Consider the following 22,057-nt stretch of genomic DNA (forward strand, 5'->3'; position numbering starts at 1 on the left):
GTCCAGCTGTGTATTTCTAATTGTTACATGAAACTAGCACAAATATCTGACTATTGATAGCCATCTCCTGCACAGTAGCACTCAAGACTAAGTAGGACCGGTAGAGCCAGCACTAGGATAATCAGGCTCTGCTGCATGTACATATACTGACAGTTGCAGGCAGGCAAGGAGAGGACACCAATATATATTTCTTAACAGAAAAAGCAAAGTCACTCTCCAAGCTCTGCTTTCTGCCAGAAATACAAATACAGAAGCAGCTAGACAGAAATCTTTTGATGGGATAAGATTAAATAGGCACTTTAACTGTTTGGAGTTGATTGCCTGGAGTTCACCTTAAATTCCTATATTATTACAATCATGACAAAATGAGGGATTATACCTGGCTGACATTTATTCCTCACCTTTTTGGTATCTTTGTGCCTTTAGAAGTCTCTTGTTCTCCATCAGTATACACCGAGTAGTGGGAGTGCCCCTCATCATGTAAAGGCTGCTGTGGTAGCACAGTCTTTGCTGGACTCTTTTCAGAAGGGATGTCAAGTGGGCTGTTCTGGGAGGGGCTGTAGCGTGTTGAACTATTGCCAGCGGATTCCGAGACTGATCTTTCAGGACTGTGGGCGATGGAATGTGAATTCTGAGACAAGGTATCCTTACCCGAGTGGACCACACTTAAGATTGGACAGTCAGACTGGGAAGAGCTCTGACTGGGTGGTGAGGCAACCTGGGATGGACTGCTAGGAGACCTTGGACTGTTGTCATATGCAGACAGGCCTGCCCAGCTCTCACCATGCAAATCAAGTTTGCCAAGTTCATCTATTGGTTCGGAGGGGTCAAATGCATCTTTATGCTCATCACCAGATTTGTCATTTGTGGGACTTTCTGATTTATCAGCCCCTGCACTTTTTGGTCTTGTTTTCTCTTGAGAAGTACGAGATTTTGTCACTGGCGACTTGCTATAACGGGAAGAAGAACGGGACGTTGATGACCTTGGTGACGGCGAGGACTTGTAAGATTTCTGAGATCGGCTTCTAGATCTTTGAGATGATGCAGATCTCCTCTTTGGACTTCTAGAGCGAGACCGGCCACGCCGAGGACTCCGTGAATACCTACGGTTCCATGTTGGCCTGTAACCACCACGATGATATCTGCCACCACCTCCTTGATAATAACCTCTTGCCCTTCCCCTGAAGCCATAAGGGCGTCTCATTCCTCTATTATTTCTGTAATCTCTACGGAAATCTCTGTTGTAATCTCTGTTGTAAACCCTTTCTCTGCTCCGTGATCGGGAGTATGTTCTTGACCGAGATCTGGAACTTAAAAGTTAGATAGAAAAAAAAGTTTATTTCTCAGTTTAAAAAGTAACAAAGCTGAATGACAAGTATGTTTAGTCAAACTTCTGTAAGTGAAGTAATGTTGTGGTGAAAGGAAGCAAAAACTCTAGATGTCAACAGGTGCCTGAATTCACGCTCCTTTAGTTTGTAAAGTGCACCAGAACCCTAAACAACCCAGGAAAGTTATATTTTGCAGGGGCCAGAGCACTAAGATTCCTTTCAAACTGAGGCAGTTTTCAGGCGTTTTAGCACTTGAAATAGCCTCTAAAAAGTACCTGAAAACTGCCTCCCATTCTGTGCAATGAGTGCTTTCACACTCGGGCAGTGTGCTTGCGGGACGTTAAAAAAACGTCCTGCTAGCAGCATCTTTGGGGCGGACCTTTATACAGGTTTGATTATCCTGGTGTGTTTTTTGGGGATTTTTTTTGAATATTTTTGTTCAGAAGTTTAGTGGGTGTGGCAGTCAGTGTCAGCTTTTTTTTAATTTTGGGTTGCTTGGTATATTTCTGTATTCTGGCGGCTCCCCTACTATTCTTTTGCTACAGAAAAAGAATATACATAAACAAGGCCTTTGAGGATTTTATCCATTTGTTTTTTGAGGTTATACTTACCTGCTGTGTTTAACGATATCGCACAGAGTGGTCCCGCCTCCTTAGCAAGCAGTGTATTATGGGGTCACCCGTATGCGAGCGCTCACGAGCCAGGCTGTAGGCATCCATAGCACCAGAAAGCCAACCAAGGACAGCGTTGGAGTAGTAAGAGGAGTCAGATACGCATTTAGGAATATTGGGGGGGGGGGATAAGCAAGATAGTGGGGAGTTTTTGTTTTACCCTAATGCAAACAATGCATTAAAAAGGTAAAAAAAAAAAAAAAAAAAAACACTGATTTTAGAACCACTTTAATGTCATACAGATAAGCCACTTAGTGGATATGTTCTCTAGAAATATTGCTAGACTTCAAGTAACGGATTCATTTACCTGTATCTTTTCTTCCTGGAATGCGACCTTGATCGTGAAGATGATGGTGACCGAGATTTTGATCTTGAAGAGCGGGACCCTGAATTTGATCTCCCCATTTTTTTAAATATTGACCCAGGCTAGCCCTGCAAACAATAGATTAGGAGTTCACAAGTTTGTATCATCAGAATAGTGGATGCATCTAAAACTTCACACATTGTTTTGCAAATATAATCTGGCAGACACAACAGTAGTTGGTAAAATATCTTCATTTTTAGCACCCATATGTGCTACTCCCCATTGTGTTCTTGTTCAGTCTGAAATAGTTATGGATGTACAGTACACTATATCTGACCACTGTGGGGAAAATTCTCCTACAACAGTTTTTTCAGATTAGTCTCTTTAATAGAAAAAAAAAAAAAAAAAAGCTCCAATCACAATACCATTAAAAGCAATGGGCTTGGGACATGTAAACATGTATGAAACCTTTAAAGTGGAACAAAAACCTAACACCAGCTCCAGATTCCATACTAGTGAGCAGTTGCTGCAGAGGAGAGGAGGGAGCACCCACAACAGTCAGGCTACGGGAGTCTATGGGAGACCTCACGACACCCAGGATTCTCAGCCGTTGTCGGAGCTATGGGATCACATGACCAGACTAAAAATAGGCAAGTAGACACACACACAAACTATTTTTATACAAGTTAGGCAATATATGTAGAAGGGGGGATGGAACATTTTGAGAAAAGTTTTAGGTTTTTCTTCCACTAACTATAGCACTGTAAGTGTGTTAAAGAGAAGTATGCCCAAAGTACTTTCGGCATGTGCTCTTCTGTGACCCAGATTCAGCCAAAGCCCGCTGTCAGCTGACATCAAAGAGCCACTCAAGAATATGGACAGATCCCTACAATGTTGGGATCCATGCAGATGACTTACAGGAAACTGGCTCAGCCTCTCAGCCACTCCAGTCCCCTCTCAAGGCCAGTGCTTCAGTAAGCACTGCAGGGGGATAGCACAAAGTGGTTACTTACAGTGCTCAGAGTGGACCCGAGAACTGCGCAATCGGTGGTCATGTGATCACTCAGTTCTCAGGGCTTAGAGTCAGTAGGGGACAGCAGGTAGGTAAGCATGTATGCTTATTTTTCTAGCATTCTCACACTTCTCCTTTAACCCTTTCTCTGCCAGGTTCGTACGTCACACACAATCTGCAAAACTGCCTGTCAGATGGATGCATTTGGGTGGCTACGCAGCTGCCCAATTGCCTACACCCCCCCCCCCCCCCCCCCCCCCTTTTGCTCATCTGCGGGCCCGGGAAAGGCGAAGAGCGGACGCACGTCCACTCTCCTCCCCTTCTTACTGTGACCCGGAAACCAACATCACTTCCAGGTCAGGCCCTCTGTTTTCCCGTCTGACGAGACTGGGTCTAAAGAAACCTGCATGTCTCATTAAAAGAGAGCTTGTCACGTTAACATTAAACTAAACCACCCCACACATATAGCCACATACGAACATAAACACAGCGTCAGGGGCCCCAACGCGTGAAAACGTTGATTGCGATACACATTACATATCGCTGCGCACGCCGGAGTGAGAGCAATAATTCAAACACAAGACTGCCTCCGTAACACTAAACTGATTACCTATAGGGGCTTTTGAAGTGTCGCCTATAGAAAATATAGGGTACTGAAGTTTGTAACCATTTCACGGGCGCACAAAAATTGAAAAGTTTGACATGTTGGGTATCTCTTTACTCGATGCAACCTTGTCTTTTATATTTTACCAAAAATGTGGGTAGTTTATCGCATTTGTTTGCCCTAAAGTTCACTCTAGTGTGTCTGCTGTAATATCAAGTGACATAAAAAATTTGAACTACCGTCATTTTATTCTCTAGGGCATGGGTGCCCACATTCTGTGGCCCTCCAGCTGTTGCAGGACTACAAATTCCACCATGCCTCTGTATTTGGCAGTCATGCTTCTACCTGTCAGCCTTGCAATGCCTCATGGGACTTGTAGTTCCACAACACCTGGAAGGCCACAGGTTGAGCACCCATGCTCTAGGGCAGTGATGGCGAACCTTGGCACCCCAGATGTTTTGGAACGACATTTCCCAAAATGCTCAACTACACTGCAGAGTGCATGAGCATCATGGGAAATGTAGTTCCAAAGCATCTGTGGTGCCAAGGTTTTCCATCACTGCTCTAGGGCGTTTGCTTATAGAAAATATATAGGGTTTGGGGATTTTATGTAAACTTCAGTCCTAAAATTATTTTTTTTTAAACATGTGAAAAAAAAATGCAAAAATGGCTCTGGCAGCCTAAGCCTCGGTTCACACTGGGACGACTTGTCAGGCGACCTAGGTCGCCTGACAAGTAGCGTCCCGTTCAGTACAATGGAACCGAACCGTTCTAATCGAAGCGACGCAAGTCGCTCCGACTTAGAAAAAGGTTCCTGTACGACTTTGGGGGCGACTTGCATAGACTTCTATACAGAAGTCGTTTTGCAAGTCGCCCCGGCAGTCGTGTGCAGGTCGCCTCGGTGAGGCGACCTGCAAGTCGTGCTGCCTCTGGTGTGAACCGAGGCTAAAGGTTAGTGTGTCTTCCCACGTTTATATAATAAAGATTACAGAGATATTAGGATATGCATTTTATTTTTACAAAATTACAAAATAGAAGCTTTTCAAAATAGTCTGTTTTAACTCACCTTTTAGAGCTTGACTTCTATGTATATTTATATATTGACAATCATCTGTAAAAATAAATATAGTAATATGACCAATCTCCCCAACAATAATTTGTGTTCATTCTGCATTGCAAAATGTTGCTTCTTTTGCAGGCTTCTTCACTTACCACAAAAAACAAACTGGGAAACAAAACAATTGATGCTTTCAACTTTGGCATGCATTTTGTATAACAAGGTTCAAAGGTCATACACAAATAATCAACAACCCAGCTCCAAGTAAAGAAAATCTGTTTTTTTTTTTAAAAAAGACTGCTTTCATAGATATGCAAGGTATTAATCTCTGTTAATAGCCGTAACAAATTGCCAATTCCTCAGGGTAAGCATGGAGAGCCATGTGCATTAAAATATATTAATCTCTCCTCCTTGCTGGTACAGCAAGCACACTTCCAAGTTCATCCTTTTCATAAAAATACAATGGGGTGTCATGCAACGGTTGGAGGGGAAAAAAAAAAAAAAAAAGGAAGTTAAATAGGATTATCCAGCTTGTGTTCGCCATCTATAAAAACTTACACAAACTATTATATGCGCAAGAATTTTTACTGTGCTTCAATTAACAAAATTTTCCATTTGGCTGGCTAAATATGGCACCTCACAAATCATTGTGAATGTACTAACAACTAAGTTGTGTGAGGGAGCCTAAACAATTTATTCACTTTCGATCTAATTGGGTAGACCTAGCCATACACTTATCAAATGATTCCCCCCATACACACCAAAAAGTGTTGCCAGAGGAATAGGACTGTATTTAGGCAACCACAGCACCCACAACTGTCTGAATACCCAAACACTGGGGTTGATTTACTAAAATTGAAACCAATCAGCTTGAAGGTTTTAGGCCTCATTCACACAGGACATCACCACCGCTGTTTCTATTGGCATCAGGCGTTTTTTAGTTACAGCTTAAAAACGCCTCTCCATGTTATTCTATGTGTCCATGCGCACACAGGCATTTACAAGCTGCAAAAAAAAAAAAAAAAAAAAACAGGACCAGTGCATTCTGGAGCAGCAGCATTACAGCTGTAAAACCGCTAGCCGCGGCTAAGTGCGTGTTAACGTTGTATACAGCGTTGAGCCATGTCAAGCGTTTTTAAGCTGTAGAATTTGGATTTGAGAGTGGAAAATAGAGGGCAGATAAACACAGCTAAACATCCATTAACTCCAATGCAAAACGCTTCTTAAGCCTCGAACAAACGGTTTGATTGTTGGACGATCGAGCGTCTGATTTTTGTCAAAAGCGCGTGTGCAGGATTTTGTCTAGCATACGATCCGCAAATTGTCGTTTGACAAACACGAATGTAGTGACCTACTAAGAGAGTATAAAGAGGAAGTTAATTTCTCAAACGCCACCCTTTGGGCCCCTTATGTTAATTTCGTGTTAGTAGAAGTTGGGTGAGCGTTGATTCGCGATTTTCAGATAGTACAGAACAAATGTCTTTTAAAATATGTTTGGCATAACTACATCAGCATCACCAGAAAAGCAGCGTCATCATTATCCCATTAAAGATGAGAATGTGCGCTGCATTTTGAGATTTCATCAATTGCCGCGTCACGAATGTTAATTCTAGATTACGAAAGGTAGTTTGCAAGACAGAACCCTTCCCAGTCGTTGCTTGATTCCGAGCATGTGTGGTTGTACTTTCGACTTTTGTGTAACGATTTCTGTACTGACCATCCGAAAATCAGAAGTTGAGTTTACATCGAACAAAAATTTTATAGCCTGCACATCCAGCTTTTGTCTGATGTAAAAATCAAATCGTCTGTCGAATTCACCGTACTAACGATCCCTTCTGATTTTCGTAGTGTGTACAAGGTCTAAGAGTACGTTTTTACAACCACTTTTTCCTGGTGTCGGTACTAGCTTTGCAGATTTTTTTTTTCCCTTAACGCCCTGTGTGCATGAGGCCTTATTTTCAAGTCTTCATTTAACAAGTTGAAGTTAGAAGCTGACTGACTACCATGCACAGCTGCATTTGATTTTGCACTCTTCAGTTTTAGTAAATCAACCCCATTGTCTGCATTAGATAGTATGCAGTTACTGTTTGCCCATACATTTTCCAAACGGCTCAATCAATTTCTCAAATCAACTTTTGCTGAGCAAGGTAGTGCTGCCAGGACCACACACTGCTTGAATTTTAGCTGATTGAGCAAGAATCATCTGAAGTTTGAATGGTGTATGGCTAGCTTAACGAGTATTGTATTTAAGTTCCTTAAGCCCAAGTTCACACTGAGCTGCGGGAATGAAGCCGTGCGAGTTCAGCTGTACGCACACAATTTTACTCCTGCATGCCAGTCCCGATTTCGGAGACATCTGAGTATGTTTCTGCACAGATGTCAATGTGTAAATCGCAGCTCGAAATCTCAAAAAGTAGTACAGAAATTACTTTTTGAAATCGGTGCAGCACCGCAAATGCAGCATCGCACCAATTAGGACAGTGCCATTTCGGGCAATTGCCACAGATTTGACATGCGAATTGACATGTCAAATTGTATGTGAACCAGGGCTTAAAGTAGAAAATAATCAGATAATTAAGTCCTGATAGATTACTTAATGCCGGCCCTGTTCTACTTTAAAGTGTACAGGTTGATACATGGGCAGCAATTGATTCTCAGCATAGTAGATAAGTGCAGCAGGGTATAAAAGTAGAATTACCCTTTAAAGCCTAAGGGTAGCAAAAAAAAAAAAAAACAAAAGTACAAAAAAGATATTACTTGCCTTCTGTAGGAGGTGTCCCTTGTACTGCCCTGTCCTCCTTTAGATAACCCCCCTCCTCCAGTGCAGTAGGGGCTGATACAGCTAAGGGTCTGTCATGGGCTCTCATCAAGAGAGCCCTACTATGCCTGGCCCTTTCCGCCTAGCTGTTCCATTCCATTCACAAACGCTGCACTACAACTTTTATGACAAACAAGATCTAAGAGTTGAGGGGGTAGATCTTTCAATCATCTGCTCTTCCTCAGTTTACAGATCCTCCTTCATTCATATTAAACGTAATCTAAAGAAGGACCGGGGCTTTTTTCAGCGGGAACGCGGGGGAATGCAGTTCCGGCACTGAAAGTATGTAAGGGAGGGAGACCTTTTGTTGCTGGGGTGGATCTATTTTGCGGGGAGTAGGTATTGTTTTTGGCAGGAGGTCTATTGTTGCTGGGGGGGGAATCTATTTTTTGTGGAGGGGTCTAGTGTTGCTGGCTGCAGGGAATCTATTTTACTGCTTTCCTTGTTATCATTAGCAAAGTCCATACAAATTACGTAGCACCACCAAATGATACTTGGTTCTGTATTTTCCTAAAGGGGTGATACTGGGAGGTGGGTAGGGGGTGGAACCAAGGGACAGTGCTCAGAGGTGGGTAGGGGTGGAGAAAAGGGGTGATGTAAAGGGGAGTACTTGAAGGCAAGTTATGTCCCCTATGCTGATTTTTAAGCTCAACCTTGGCTTTACAGCTGAACTCTAGTAATTCAGCTAGTTTGCAAAAAGTGGAAAGTTATGTCTGAGGAGGACTTATCTCTATTATATACATCTGACTGGTTTATGGAGCTCCTGGAAGACAGCTATATCCGAGAGCTCTGACGTTGGACCTTCTGGGTCTTCACTCCTCCAGCAGCGGAGCCAATGCAACTGCTATACTCCCTCATCCTGCCCAATTACAGAAGCTTTTGTATTATGGTAACTCATAGGGAGGGGTGTGCAGAGTTGCGGTGTGTGCGCATCCCTACTCTCAAAGCCCTAGTGTCTCCTCCAAAGTGCCATAAACCTTTCAAATGTAAATACAGGCAAGTCCAGAGCTGTCATGCACCTTGTTGGACTTAAAATGTCACTAAACCCACATCATAAAAAACTAACAATAGCTGTATTACATGCTGTTCATACTCAGTCACTATGGGATTAGTTTTCTGTATTCTGTAAAAATCATGGTTGATCCTGCTGTTCTTTATTTCCACCTTCTGTCCATGTCCCCACTGCAGTTGGTGATTTTTCAGAGCAATGTTGGCAGCTAGTGCACATGCTCAGTTTTCAGTGTATTTTATACCCTGAGCATTTCCTCTCTATCACATCTGAGCAGCCCGTGTGACTACAGAATCACACATGTGGGCATATACACAGAGGTAAATGACAGCCCACTCCCTCCCTCATGCCCTCTAACCAGCTTAACACAACGGGGACAGAATATTACATGTAGATTGTATAGATTGTAGAGCTGGGCGATTTTTTTTTTTTTTTTTTAAACTCGATTCATGATTTAAATTGAGTTTTTTTTTGTTTTTTTTTTGGACACTGCGCAGGTCCTGAGGAGTTGCGGGCAGGAGTTTTTAGGTGAGGCCGCAGCATCCGGCCTCGCGGACTAGACTGAAGCCACGGTCTCACCTGAAAACTCCTGCCCGAAGCTCTTCAGGACCGGCGCAGTATCAGCTCCGGTCCTGATGAAAAAGAAAAAAAAAAAAAAAAAAAAAAAAAAATCGATTCACTTAAATTTTGAATCGATTTGACCTCTCAACTTGATTCAAGATTTAAATCGATTTTTTTCCCCCAGCCCTAGTAGATTGAAGGAAGAATCACCACCCTCTTATTCTAAGACACAGGTTGGAGGGGCATGACACAGCCTGTGACCGGCAGAAATCCACCCACTCCAAATTATTGCCAAAAATGTATAAAGATTTGATTTCAAATATATATTCGTATGACAATTTAAAACAGTTTATTGATTTTAACTATTATATTTCTACTCTGCATTCCAAAGGCTGTTTTTTTTTTTTAACATGTGACCAGCAGCAGAGGAGTAGAAGCTCCTCCTGCTTATGTTTCCTTGCAGACAGGCTGGGAAAGAGCTGGGTCATGCAACAGCTGTAGACCAATTAGAAAAAAATGTACTTGATTATTTTAATAAAAAACAATGAGTGCCATCATCCATATACAGAATTGCATTTCTGCAATTTGGTTTTATCAAATCCAATTTACACAGAAAAAGTGTGTGGCTAGTTATGAGGTACATGGACAGATCTCAGGGCACAACAAATTAACACTGTTATACAAGCTGTACACTCACTACTTTACATTGTAGCAAAGTGTCATTTCTTCAGTGTTGTCACATGAAAAGATGTAATAAAATATTTACAAAAATGTGAAATACTGTATATATTGGCTTTTTTATACTAGTGGAAGCAGCAATCAGCGACTAATAGCAGGACTGCAATAGTATGGCGGGCATTCTGACACTTTGTGGGAACCAGCGACACAAATACAGTGATCAGTGCTAAAAACATGCACTGTCACTGTATTAATGACACTGGCTGAGAAGGGGTTAACATCTACAGCGATCAAAGGGTTGAATGTGTGCCTAACCAGTGTGTGTGTACTGTGAGGTGCTTTCACTAGGGGACGTGCCGGTTTTAATTCCCTGCTTTGCAGGGAAACAAAAACAGACATATCCTCTGCTGACAGGACAGAGCTCTGTGTCCTGCCTTCCTTCTCGCTGATCAGCGGGTGCCTGCGCCCACTGATTGGCTTATGCTGCTGGGGCGTGCGCAAGCCCCCTACCCAGAAAAGCAAAATCACATACACGGATCTGAAGCTATTCTGGAAAATAATAGCTACTAGATTGGCAAAATATCTCCAGACCCTAATACATCTTGACTAGGTCGGGTTCATACCTTCCAGAGAGGCAAGGGACAATACTATTAAGGTACTCAACCTTCAAGTAGCAAACACCACTAAGACCCTCTGTGTATTTGTGAGCACCAATGCCGAAAAGGCTTTCGATAGGGTGAATTGGAACTATATGTTCTCTGTTCTCCACCACATTGGTCTAGGAGATAAGATGATGAGGTGGATAAGCAACATTTACTCTAATCCTTCAGCTCAAGTAAAGGCGAAAGGGGTACTCTTGAGTGAATTTCCTATTGAAAATGGAACAAGGCAGGGGTGCCCATTGTCCCCCATCCTTTTTGCCCTTTTGCTAGAGCCGTTTCTCTGCACAATCAGATTGAACCCGGATATAGTAGGGCTTAAGGTGGGCAGTTCTTACTGTAAAATATCAGCGTATGCAGACGACCTTCTATTCTCCCTGACAATCCCCAGAATCTCTTTACCAAACCTTCGAGAATTTAAGGTATATGGGGCAATCTCCCATCTAAAGATAAACTTTTCTAAGTCTGCGGCTATGGGCATAGCAATCTCCCCTCACACCCTACTTGACCTACAAGCCAACTTTTATTTTAAATGGTCTAACACGGCACTAACCTATCTAGGCACAAAGAGCCCTCCTGATATAGCCCACACGTTTGATCTTAATTTTCCCCCACTATTGACCAAGACTCGCATCCTACTGGAGAAATAGCACCCAGGTTTCCATTCCTGGTTCGGAAGGTGCAACCTTAATAAAATGAGCATACTCTCCAAATTCATCGACCTCATCCAAGGCCTACCCATTCAGATTCCACACTCCTTTTTCAAGCAAGTACAGGCCCTCTTTACCAGATTTGTATGGGCGCATAAAAAACCCAGACTACGTCGTTCACAAATGACGCTCCCCAAACACTATGGAGGACTAGCATTACCTGATATACAACAATATTACTTAGCCTCCCACCTGGGGCGTATACTTGACTGGAGACGAAATAAGACATCCAAACTCTGGGTACAAGTTAAACAGTCCCAAACCCACATACCATTAAAAGGCGAGTTATGGTGCTATGGCGACTTACCCCCTGGACTGAAGTCATACCTGCTAATGGGTACTAACCTGAGGCATTGCCATCTAGTTGCCAACCACATTTCCCTCATGTCCAAAAACTCCCCACTGTTTCCAATACTAGGACATCCGAACTTTGAACCGGGCTTACTCTCTACCGAATATCCCACTCTCAGAGAATTGGACTATGACCATGCAGCCAAATTTGTTATTGACGGGAAATGGCCATCCATTCCAGAACCAACGGGAACCTTTTAACTCCCTTTCTGGAGAGCAGCGCAACTGCAACACTTCCTCCATCCCCTCCCTAGACCCCAAGACTTTGCACGCCAGCAAACATCGTTTGAAGACCTCTGCTCAGGTACCGACCCGTCAGTCCATATATTAACTCAAACATACACTCTGCTAAACACTCCGAAAGAACAACCACAATTGCCCTGTTTGACCAGATGGGAAAGAGACCTAAACTGCACGCTCTCAGCAGCACAAAAACAACGTATCATCACTCTTGCCCTCAAATCCTCCCTCTGTACAAAAATGCAAAAGACAAATTTTAAGTTGCTTTCCCGCTGGTACCCTCCAGATTACAGAGATGCTTTCCCTCTGCCTCAAGCCGGTGTTGGCACTGTGCTGAGGAGGAGGGAACTTTGATCCATATCTTCTGGTCTTGTCCTAGGCTAAAAAAAGAGTTCTGGGAAGAAGTCCGCTGTATCACGCAGAAATTCACGGAATGCATCATCCCAGACGATGACGCATTCTTTCTTCTGCACCATTCAAAGATCCCTACCAAAACATATAAGTCACTTACTCAATGCAGCAAAGGTGTGCATCCCCCTCCATTGGAAACAACACCCCCCCCCCAAGCCATTGCACAATGGCTGAGGAAGGTGGAAGAAGTAAAGAAAATGGAGGATTTGATCTTCACTGCACAACATAAACAAGAGGCCCATAAGAAGACCTGAGATATATGGAATATCTTCATCTATTCTGATGAGGGGCAGTGCCTGCTGGGGTTATAGCCCACCCCTATCTCTCTTAAGAATCCACGAAAATTGGTTACCGCCATGTCTGTCCCTCTTCTTCTTGCTTTCCCTCCCCCCACCGTCTCTCTCCTTCCTTCCCCTGCCTACCTTCACCTAAAAGGAAACGGTTTTCCCCCCTTTTAATAAAGGTTGGAAAAGTAGGGGAGGAGAGCCCCAATATAATACCCAAGTGAATATTGTTCCCGATGAATATGTACTCCGCTGGAGATAAACACTTGGTCCAATGTTACATACTAGCATATGAACTGTAACTTGTTTTGAATACATTTACTTTCTGTATATGCTATGTAATCTTGGTTATTTACGCACACTCATGATTGTACTGCGGGGTCTGCAAAAAAAAAAAAAAAAAAATCACACACACATGATTCTGTACAGTAGTCCCACACTGTAGCTTTACTGCTACAGTGCAGGCCGGCTGCACAGAATCACGTGTGTATATATCTGCAATTCTGATTTTCCCGGTAAGGGGTGGTCAGCAAGTGGTTAACAAGCTGAAGTTAGAAGCCGATTGGTTACCATGCACAGTTACACCAGATTCTGAGTGCTCCAGTCTTAATCTCCCCCTAAGTTGGGAAAAAAAAACAAATCAGTTTGATGCACTGAAATACCATGCAGGTTTGTGCAGTACCTTGTGTAACATACCAAGTTTTACCATTCAGGCTAGTGTGAACATAGCCTAAAACTCTGCTGTGTTGCAGATCTACAGTAATGTGACAAATCCAGATGTGTGCTATATATGGGGACAGACTAAAGACTGTCACTAATTAAATTTTTTTTCCCCATTATTGTCTATGGGCATTCCATGTAGTTCCATTATTCTCCATGGGCATTCTATCTCCCTGTTAAAGTCTATGGGTATTCCTTTTAGTATGTCCCGTATACATGCCCCACCGCACCCCCTCCAGCACTGTGGTTCCTCCTGACTCTTCTATTAAAGGGGTTGTAAAGGTAAAAGTTTTTTTCACCTTAATGCATTCTATGCATTAACGTGAAAAAACATCCAACAATACCGCCCCCCGTTTTACTTACCTGACCCCTCGAAAGTCCCGCGCTCGCTCCTGACATCCTCTTCGCCGCTCAGCCTGGCTGTTGATTGGCTAGAGTGGATGGATTGAAAGCAGCGCAGCCATTAGCTCGCGCTGCTGTCAATCACATCCAATGACACGGTGCGTCGGGGCCAAGTGATACAGTGAGCGGCTATGGCCGCCGGCTGTATGACAGGAGCGCGCCAGCAAGCACTCAACACCATGCGAGGGAGCTCGCATTGAAGTGTTGAGTCCTTGGGGGGGGGGGGGGGCGCATGTTTGTTATTTAAAAAAATCACAGTGCTGTGGTGGGGGAGCATGTATACCAACACATCTGGAAAGGCACATGACTGCAGTGACTGTAGATCTGCAACACGGCAGAGTTTTAAGAAGATAGCTCCTGGAAAAGAAATAGCTCATGGTCATTATATATTTATATACTGGGCTCATTTTCGTTAGGTGCACTTGAGACAGCTAAAAGCAGCACTGCCCGTCTGCAAGAAGTATGACCCCTGGATGGGAATGACAGGCAAGCCGTGAGAGAAAACCAGCGACATATTATCACTTGGGCTGCATGGGAGTGTGAGGGGAGAGTCTGGGCTCAGCATACAACCGTGTACGCTGCTCACGAGGTGGAGGCCTATCTACTAGAAGATGGCTGCAGAGTAGTGCATACAAAGCCGTATGCACAGCGCTCGTCCTAACCGGGAGAAGAAAGCCTACACACCTGACAGACGTGCGCACCTCACACCCGCTTCCGCAGCCAATACACCGCCATTACTCTTCAAGCTCAGGCCCGACAGGAGGGGAATATGAGAGGAAGCCAGAAAACCGGAAGTAGAACAGGCGAGGGGGCGTGCACCTCATGACTCGGACAGGAAGAAGCGGTGTTCTGTTCAGTCACAAACGGAGCACAGCGTGCTGTCATGTGGCCTGGTGGCACTCTCTGATTGGTTCCTGATGATTATTCTTTCTACCTGTAGAGCTTCCTGCTCACGGGCCAATAGGGTGTACGGGTCACACGTCAAACATTTCACACTGCTGTAAACTGGAAATATTTTTTTTAGAAATTCAACATGCCGATACTGGCCTAAGAGGCCATGCACCAAACAGCTTCAGCTGTGTTTGTGCTAGCATCCTCATAAACCACTTCAGCTCTGGAAGGTTCACCCCCCTTCCTGACCAGGCCATTCTTGTACCCAAATAACATTTATGTCCTTTTATCCCCACAAACAGAGCTTTCTTTTGGTGGTATTTGATCACCTCTGCATTTTTTATTGCGCTATAAACAAAAAAACACACAATTTTGAAAAAAAAAAACAATATTTTTTACTTTCTGCTATAAAACATTTCCAATAAAAAATGTAAAGTTACTGCGTCTACAAACTATGGGACAGATTTAGGGACTTTTTTTTTGTTATTTTTTGCTAGTAATGGCGGCGATCAGCGATTTTTAGCGGGATTGCGGCGGACAAACTGGACACTAATGCCGAGTACACGCGATCGGACTTTACGGCAGACTTTGCTCGGCGGACTTTTCGCTGGACTTGGCCGGCTCCATGAGCTGGACTTAAAAAAGGGACGGACTTGGACACACACGATCACTGCAAAAGTCCGCTGGTTTGGAACGCGGTGACGTACAGCACGTACGACGGGACTATAAAAAGGAAGTTCAAGCCCCACTACGGCACCCTTTGGGCTCCTTCTGCTAATCTTGTGTTTATCTCGTGTTAGTAGAAGTTTGGTTAGAGACGATTCGCGCTTTTCGCGCTTGAGCTTATTTCGATCGTTTTCTGCGGTTCAGTTTGTGCTTGTGAGGTTTGTATCTGCTTTTCAGTGCGTGTTGGTCAGTTCGTAACCTGCCTAGCAGGCCGTTCTGGTCCACTCGTTCCTGATTTTCAGGTCGTTCTTCATAGGCCTTGCTGTTCTTCAGTGCGTTTATTATAAGTTTGTTTGTTTGACCAGCCGACCGTTTTGAAGCCATGTCGCGTGGACGTACTCATTCTCGAGTTCGTGCTGCGTGGGGACTTGGTGTTGGGGTTAATACTTTGACCCGAGTCCAGTCCATGAACAGGGCGAGGAGGAGTTCATGGATGAAGAATTGGTTGCGCCAGCGTGACCAATGCTCGCATATGCCTTTGCTCCGTGAGATCCGTGAGAATAATCCTGAGGATTTCAGGAATTATCTCTGGATGACGGACCCCATTTTTGAGCGTCTGCTGGCTATGCTGACCCCCTATATCAGCAGGCAGGATACCTGCATGAGGCAAGCCATCACTGCGGAACAGAGGCTAGTTGCCACTTTACGTTACTTGGCGACTGGGAGAAGTCTTCAGGACTTGAAGTTCTCGACAGGCATCCCGCTCTGGGGACCATAATCCCAGAGACCTGTTCTGCTATTATTCAGGTCCTGCAGAAGGACTATATGAAGGTAAGTTTTATCCTTTAACATTACATGATATGTCTTAAATGTTTGCTAATGTATAGTCTAAATGTTCTCGTTACCTAATTACCATGCTTGGAATATGCTGTGAATGTCCCCTTTATCTTCATGCATGCCTGTTTTTGGACATTAATCATTTATTGCCCTACATGCATATTTACATTCAATAACCTCCCCACCATGCAATCCTGGGTCCATTTATATCTCTTGCCTATAGTCCCTTGAACGATGTATATTGTCAGCTCCATTGTACTGTTTGACCCTCCCCCACCCCTCAAATGTTTAAAAATGTCAGGTGTGTTTTTCTCCCTAATTAGACCCCCTCCCCCACCCCTCACATGTTTTAAAATGTCAGGTGTGTTTTTCTCCCTAATTAGACCCCCTCCCCCACCCCTCACATGTTTTAAAATGTCAGGTGTTTTTTTCTCCCTAATTAGACCCCCTCCCCCACCCCTCACATGTTAACCACTTGACGACCGCCTCATGCTGATATACGTCAGCAGAATGGCACGGGCAGGCAAAATCACGTACCTGGTACGTGATTGCCTTCCCGCGGGCGGAGGGTCCTATCGGACCCCCCCGGTGCCTGAGGCGGTCGCCTTTGGTCTGGCAGGGATCAGAGATGAGGGGGAGGCCATCCGATCGTGGCCTCCCCCTCGCGATCGCTCCCAGCCAATGAGATGCTTCCCCTGCCTCTGTGTAGTACACAGAGGCAGAGGATGTGATGTCATCTCTCCTCGGCTCGGCAGTTTCCATTCCGGCGCCGAGAAGAGAAGACTGAAATGTGAGTGCACAACACACACACATCCCAGTAGAACATGCCAGGCACACATAACACCCCCCTTTACCCCCCGATCCCCCCCCCGATCTTCCCCTAATCACCCCCCCCCCCCCCCCCCGTCACACTGACACCAAGCAGTTTTTTTTTTTTTTTTCTGACTACTGCATGGTGTCAGTTTGTGACAGTTACTGTGTTAGGGCAGTTAGTATTAGCCCCCTGTAGGTCTAGGGTACCCCCCTAACCCCCCCTAATAAAGTTTTAACCCCTTGATCACCCCCCGTCGCCAATGTCAGTAAGCGATCATTTTTCTGATCGCTGTATTAGTGTCACTGGTGACGCTAGTTAGGGACGTAAATATTTAGGTTCGCCGTCAGCGTTTTATAGCGACAGGGAGCCCCATATACTATCTTATAAATGTTTTAATCCCTTGATTGCCCCCTAGTTAACCCTTGCACCACTGATCACCGTATAACTGTTACGGGTGACGCTGGTTAGTTCGTTTATTTTTTATAGTGTCAGGGCACCCGTCGTTTATTACTGAATAAAGGTTTAGCCCCCTGATCGCCCGGCGGTGATATGCGTCGCCCCAGGCAGCTTCAGATTAGTGCCAGTACCGCTAACACCCACGCACGCAGCATACGCCTCCCTTAGTGGTATAGTATCTGAACGGATCAATATCTGATCCGATCAGATCTATACTAGCGTCCCCAGCAGTTTAGGGTTCCCAGAAATGCAGTGTTAGCGGGATCAGCCCAGATACCTGCTAGCACCTGCGTTTTGCCCCTCCGCTCGGCCCAGCCCAGCCCACCCAAGTGCAGTATCTATCGATCACTGTCACTTACAAAACACTAAACGCATAACTGCAGGGTTCCCAGAGTCAGGCCTGATCCCTGCGATCGCTAACAGTTTTTTTGGTAGCATTTTGGTGAACTGGTAAGCACCAGCCCCAAGCAGCGTCAGGTTAGCACCAGTACCGCTAACACCCACGCACGCAGCGTACACCTCCCTTAGTGGTATAGTATCTGAACGGATCAATATCTGATCCGATCAGATCTATACTAGCGTCCCCAGCAGTTTAGGGTTCCCAAAAACGCAGTGTGAGCGGGATCAGCCCAGATACCTGCTAGCACCTGCGTTTTGCCCCTCCGCCCGGCCCAGCCCAGCCCACCCAAGTGCAGTATCGATCGATCACTGACACTTACAAAACACTAAACGCATAACTGCAGCGTTCGCAGAGTCAGGCCTGATCCCTGCGATCACTAACAGTTTATTTGGTAGCGTTTTGGTGAACTGGCAAGCACCAGCAGCCTAGTACACCCCGGTCGTAGTCAAACCAGCACTGCAGTAACACTTGGTGACGTGGCGAGTCCCATAAGTGCAGTTCAAGCTGGTGAGGTGGCAAGCACAAGTAGTGTCCCGCTGCCACCAAGAAGACAAACACAGGCCCATCGTGCCCATAATGCCCTTCCTGCTGCATTTGCCAATCCTAATTGGGAACCCACCACTTCTGCAGCGCCCGTACTTCCCCCATTCACATCCCCAACCAAATGCAGTCGGCTGCATGAGAGGCATTTTCTTTATGTCCTCCCGAGTACCCCTACCCAACGAACCCCCCCAAAAAAGATGTCATGTCTGCAGCAAGCGCGGATATAGGCGTGACACCCGCTATTATTGTCCCTCCTGTCCTGACAATCCTGGTCTTTGCATTGGTGAATGTTTTGAACGCTACCATTCACTAGTTGAGTATTAGCGTAGGGTACAGCATTGCACAGACTAGGCACACTTTCACAGGGTCTCCCAAGATGCCATCGCATTTTGAGAGACCCGAACCTGGAACCGGTTACAGTTATAAAAGTTAGTTCCAAAAAAAAGTTCAAAAAAAAAAAAATATATATAAAATTAAAAAAAATAGTTGTCATTTTATTGTTCTCTCTCTCTCTATTCTCTCTCTATTGTTCTGCTCTTTTTTACTGTATTCTATTCTGCAATGTTTTATGTGTGTTTTATTGTTAACCATTTTTTTGTCTTCAGGTACGCCATTCACGACTTTTAGTGGTTATACCAGAATGATGCCTGCAGGTTTAGGTATCATCTTGGTATCATTCTTTTCAGCCAGCGGTCGGCTTTCATGTAAAAGCAATCCTAGTGGCTAATTAGCCTCTAGACTGCTTTTACAAGCAGTGGGAGGGAATGCCCCCCCCCCTTGTCTTCCATGTTTTTCTCTGGCTCTCCTGTCTCAACAGGGAACCTGAGAATGCAGCCGGTGATTCAGCCAGCTGACCATAGAGCTGATCAGAGACCAGAGTGGCTCCAAACATCTCTATGGCCTAAGAAACCGGAAGCTACGAGCATTTCATGACTTAGATTTCGCCGGATGTAAACAGCGCCATTGGGAAATTGGGAAAGCATTTTATCACACCGATCTTGGTGTGGTCAGATGCTTTGAGGGCAGAGGAGAGATCTAGGGTCTAATAGACCCCAATTTTTTCAAAAAAGAGTACCTGGCACTACCTATTGCTATCAGAGGGATATTTACATTCCCTGAGATAACAATAAAAATGATTAAAAAAAAAAAAATGAAAGGAACAGTTTAAAAATAAGATAAAAAAGCAAAAAAATAATAAAGAAAAAAAAAAAAAAAAAAAGCACCCCTGTCCCCCCCTGCTCTCGCGCAAAGGCGAACGCAAGTGTCGGTCTGGCGTCAAATGTAAACAGCAATTGCACCATGCATGTGAGGTGTCACCGCGAATGTCAGATCGAGGGCAGTAATTTTAGCAGTAGACCTCCTCTGTAAATCTAAAGTGGTAACCTGTAAAGGCTTTTAAAAATGTATTTAGTTTGTCGCCACTACACGTTTGTGCGCAATTTTAAAGCATGTCATGTTTGGTATCCATGTACTCGGCCTAAGATCATCTTTTTTATTACATCAAACATTTGGGCAATATAGTGTGTTTTAGTGCATTAAAATTTAAAAAAGTGTGTTTTTTCCCCAAAAAATGCGTTTGAAAAATCGCTGCGCAAATATTGTGTGAAAAAAAAAATGAAACACCCACCATTTTAATCTGTAGGGCATTTGCTTTAAAAAAATATGTAATGTTTGGGGGTTCAAAGTAATTTTCTTGCAAAAAAAAATAATTTTTTCATGTAAACAAAAAGTGACAGAAAGGGCTTTGTCTTCAAGTGGTTAGAAGAGTGGGTGATGTGTGACATAAGCTTCTAAATGTTGTGCATAAAATGCCAGGACAGTTCAAAACCCCCCCAAATGACCCCATTTTGGAAAGTAGACACCCCAAGCTATTTGCTGAGAGTCATGTCGAGTCCATGGAATATTTTATATTGTGACACAAGTTGCGGGAAAGAGACAAAATTTTTTTTTTTTTTTTTTTTTGCACAAAGTTGTCACTAAATGATATATTGCTCAAACATGCCATGGGAATATGTGAAATTACACCCCAAAATACATTCTGTTGCTTCTCCTGAGTACGGGGATACCACATGTGTGAGACTTTTTGGGAGCCTAGCCGCGTACGGGACCCCAAAAACCAAGCACCGCCTTCAGGCTTTCTAAGGGCGTAAATTTTTTATTTCACTCTTCACTGCCTATCACAGTTTCGGAGGCCATGGAATACCCAGGTGGCACAAACCCCCCTCAAATGACCCTATTTTGGAAAGTAGACACCCCAAGCTATTTGCTGAGAGGTAGAGTGCGTATGTTGCAGACCTCACTTTTTGTCACAAAGTTTTGAAAATTGAAAAAAGAAAAAAAAAATGTTTTTACTTGTCTTTCTTCATTTTCAAAAACAAATGAGAGCTGCAAAATACTCACCATGCCTCTCAGCAAATAGCTTGGGGTGTCTACTTTCCAAAATGGGGTCATTTGGGGGGGGGGGGGGGTTTGTGCCACCTGGGCATTCCATGGCCTCCGAAACTGTGATAGGCAGTGAAGAGTGAAGTCAAAAATGTACGCTCCCTTAGAAATCCTGAACGCGGTGATTGGTTTTCGGGGCCCCGTACGCGGCTAGGCTCCCAAAAAGTCCCACACATGTGGTATCCCCATACTCAGGAGAAGCAGCTAAATGTATTTTGGGGTGCAATTCCACATATGCCCATGGCCTGCGTCAGCAATATATCATTTAGTGACAACTTTGTGCAAAAAAAAAAACAATTTGTCACTTTCCCGCAACTTGTGTCAAAATGTAAAATATTCCATGGACTCAACATGCCTCTCAGCAAATAGCTTGGGGTGTCTACTTTCCAAAATGGGGTCATTGGGGGGGGGGGGGTGTGCCATCTGGGCATTTTATGGCCTTCAAAACTGTGATAGGTGGTGAGGAGTGAAATCAAAAATGTACGCTCCCTTAGAAATCCTGAAGGCGGTGATTGGTTTTCGGGGCCCCATACGTGGCTAGGCTGCCAAAAAGTCCCACACATGTGGTATCCCCATACTCAGGAAAAGCAGCTGAATGTATTTTGGGGTGCAATTCCACATATGCCCATGACCTGTGTGAGCAATATATCATTTAGTGACAACTTTTAGTAATTTTTTTTTTTTTTTTTGTCATTATTCAATCACTTGGGACAAAAAAAATGAATATTCAATGGGCTCAACATGCCTGTCAGCAATTTCCTTGGGGTGTCTACTTTCCAAAATGGGGTCATTTGGGGAGGGGGTTGTACTGCCCTGCCATTTTAGCACCTCAAGAAATGACATAGGCAGTCATAAATTAAAGGCTGTGCAAATTCCAGAAAATGTACCCTAGTTTGTAGGCGCTATAACTTTTGCGCAAACCAATAAATATACACTTATTGACATTTTTTTTACCAAAAGACATGTGGCCGAATACATTTTGGCCTAAATGTCTGATTAAAATTGAGTTTATTAGATTTTTTTTATAACAAATAGTAGAAAATATAATTTATTTTTTCAACATTTTCGGTCTTTTTCCATTTATAGCGCAAAAAATAAAAACGGCAGAGGTGATCAAATACCATCAAAAGAAAGCTCTATTTGTGGGAAGAAAAGGACGCAAATTTAGTTTGGATACAGCATTGCATGA

At 44.1% G+C, this 22,057-nt stretch overlaps 1 protein-coding gene across 6 annotated transcripts in view; it reads right to left on the reverse strand.

The window, feature by feature from the left end:
• The window catches only part of BCLAF1 (BCL2 associated transcription factor 1), a 64,436-nt gene extending 49,777 nt beyond the window's left edge, over positions 1 to 14,659 (reverse strand). For 4 of the 6 annotated variants that reach the window (XM_073627336.1, XM_073627335.1, XM_073627334.1 and 1 more), the window contains exons 1-4: positions 14,504 to 14,658; positions 4,986 to 5,030; positions 2,307 to 2,431; positions 402 to 1,310 (exon numbers count right to left, since the gene is read on the reverse strand). In XM_073627336.1, the coding sequence (XP_073483437.1) occupies positions 402 to 1,310; positions 2,307 to 2,404 (1,007 nt within the window). In that variant the 5' untranslated portion in view covers positions 2,405 to 2,431; positions 4,986 to 5,030; positions 14,504 to 14,658. Of the gene's footprint in view, positions 1 to 401; positions 1,311 to 2,306; positions 2,432 to 4,985; positions 5,031 to 14,503 lie in introns of all 6 variants that reach the window. The other 2 variants (XR_012243921.1, XM_073627333.1) reach the window with 2 other exon arrangements.
• Positions 14,660 to 22,057: the final 7,398 nt, after the last annotated feature.

The sequence above is a fragment of the Aquarana catesbeiana genome, linkage group LG04 (assembly GCF_042186555.1).
Source record: "Aquarana catesbeiana isolate 2022-GZ linkage group LG04, ASM4218655v1, whole genome shotgun sequence".
NCBI classification, from domain to species: Eukaryota; Metazoa; Chordata; class Amphibia; order Anura; family Ranidae; genus Aquarana; species Aquarana catesbeiana.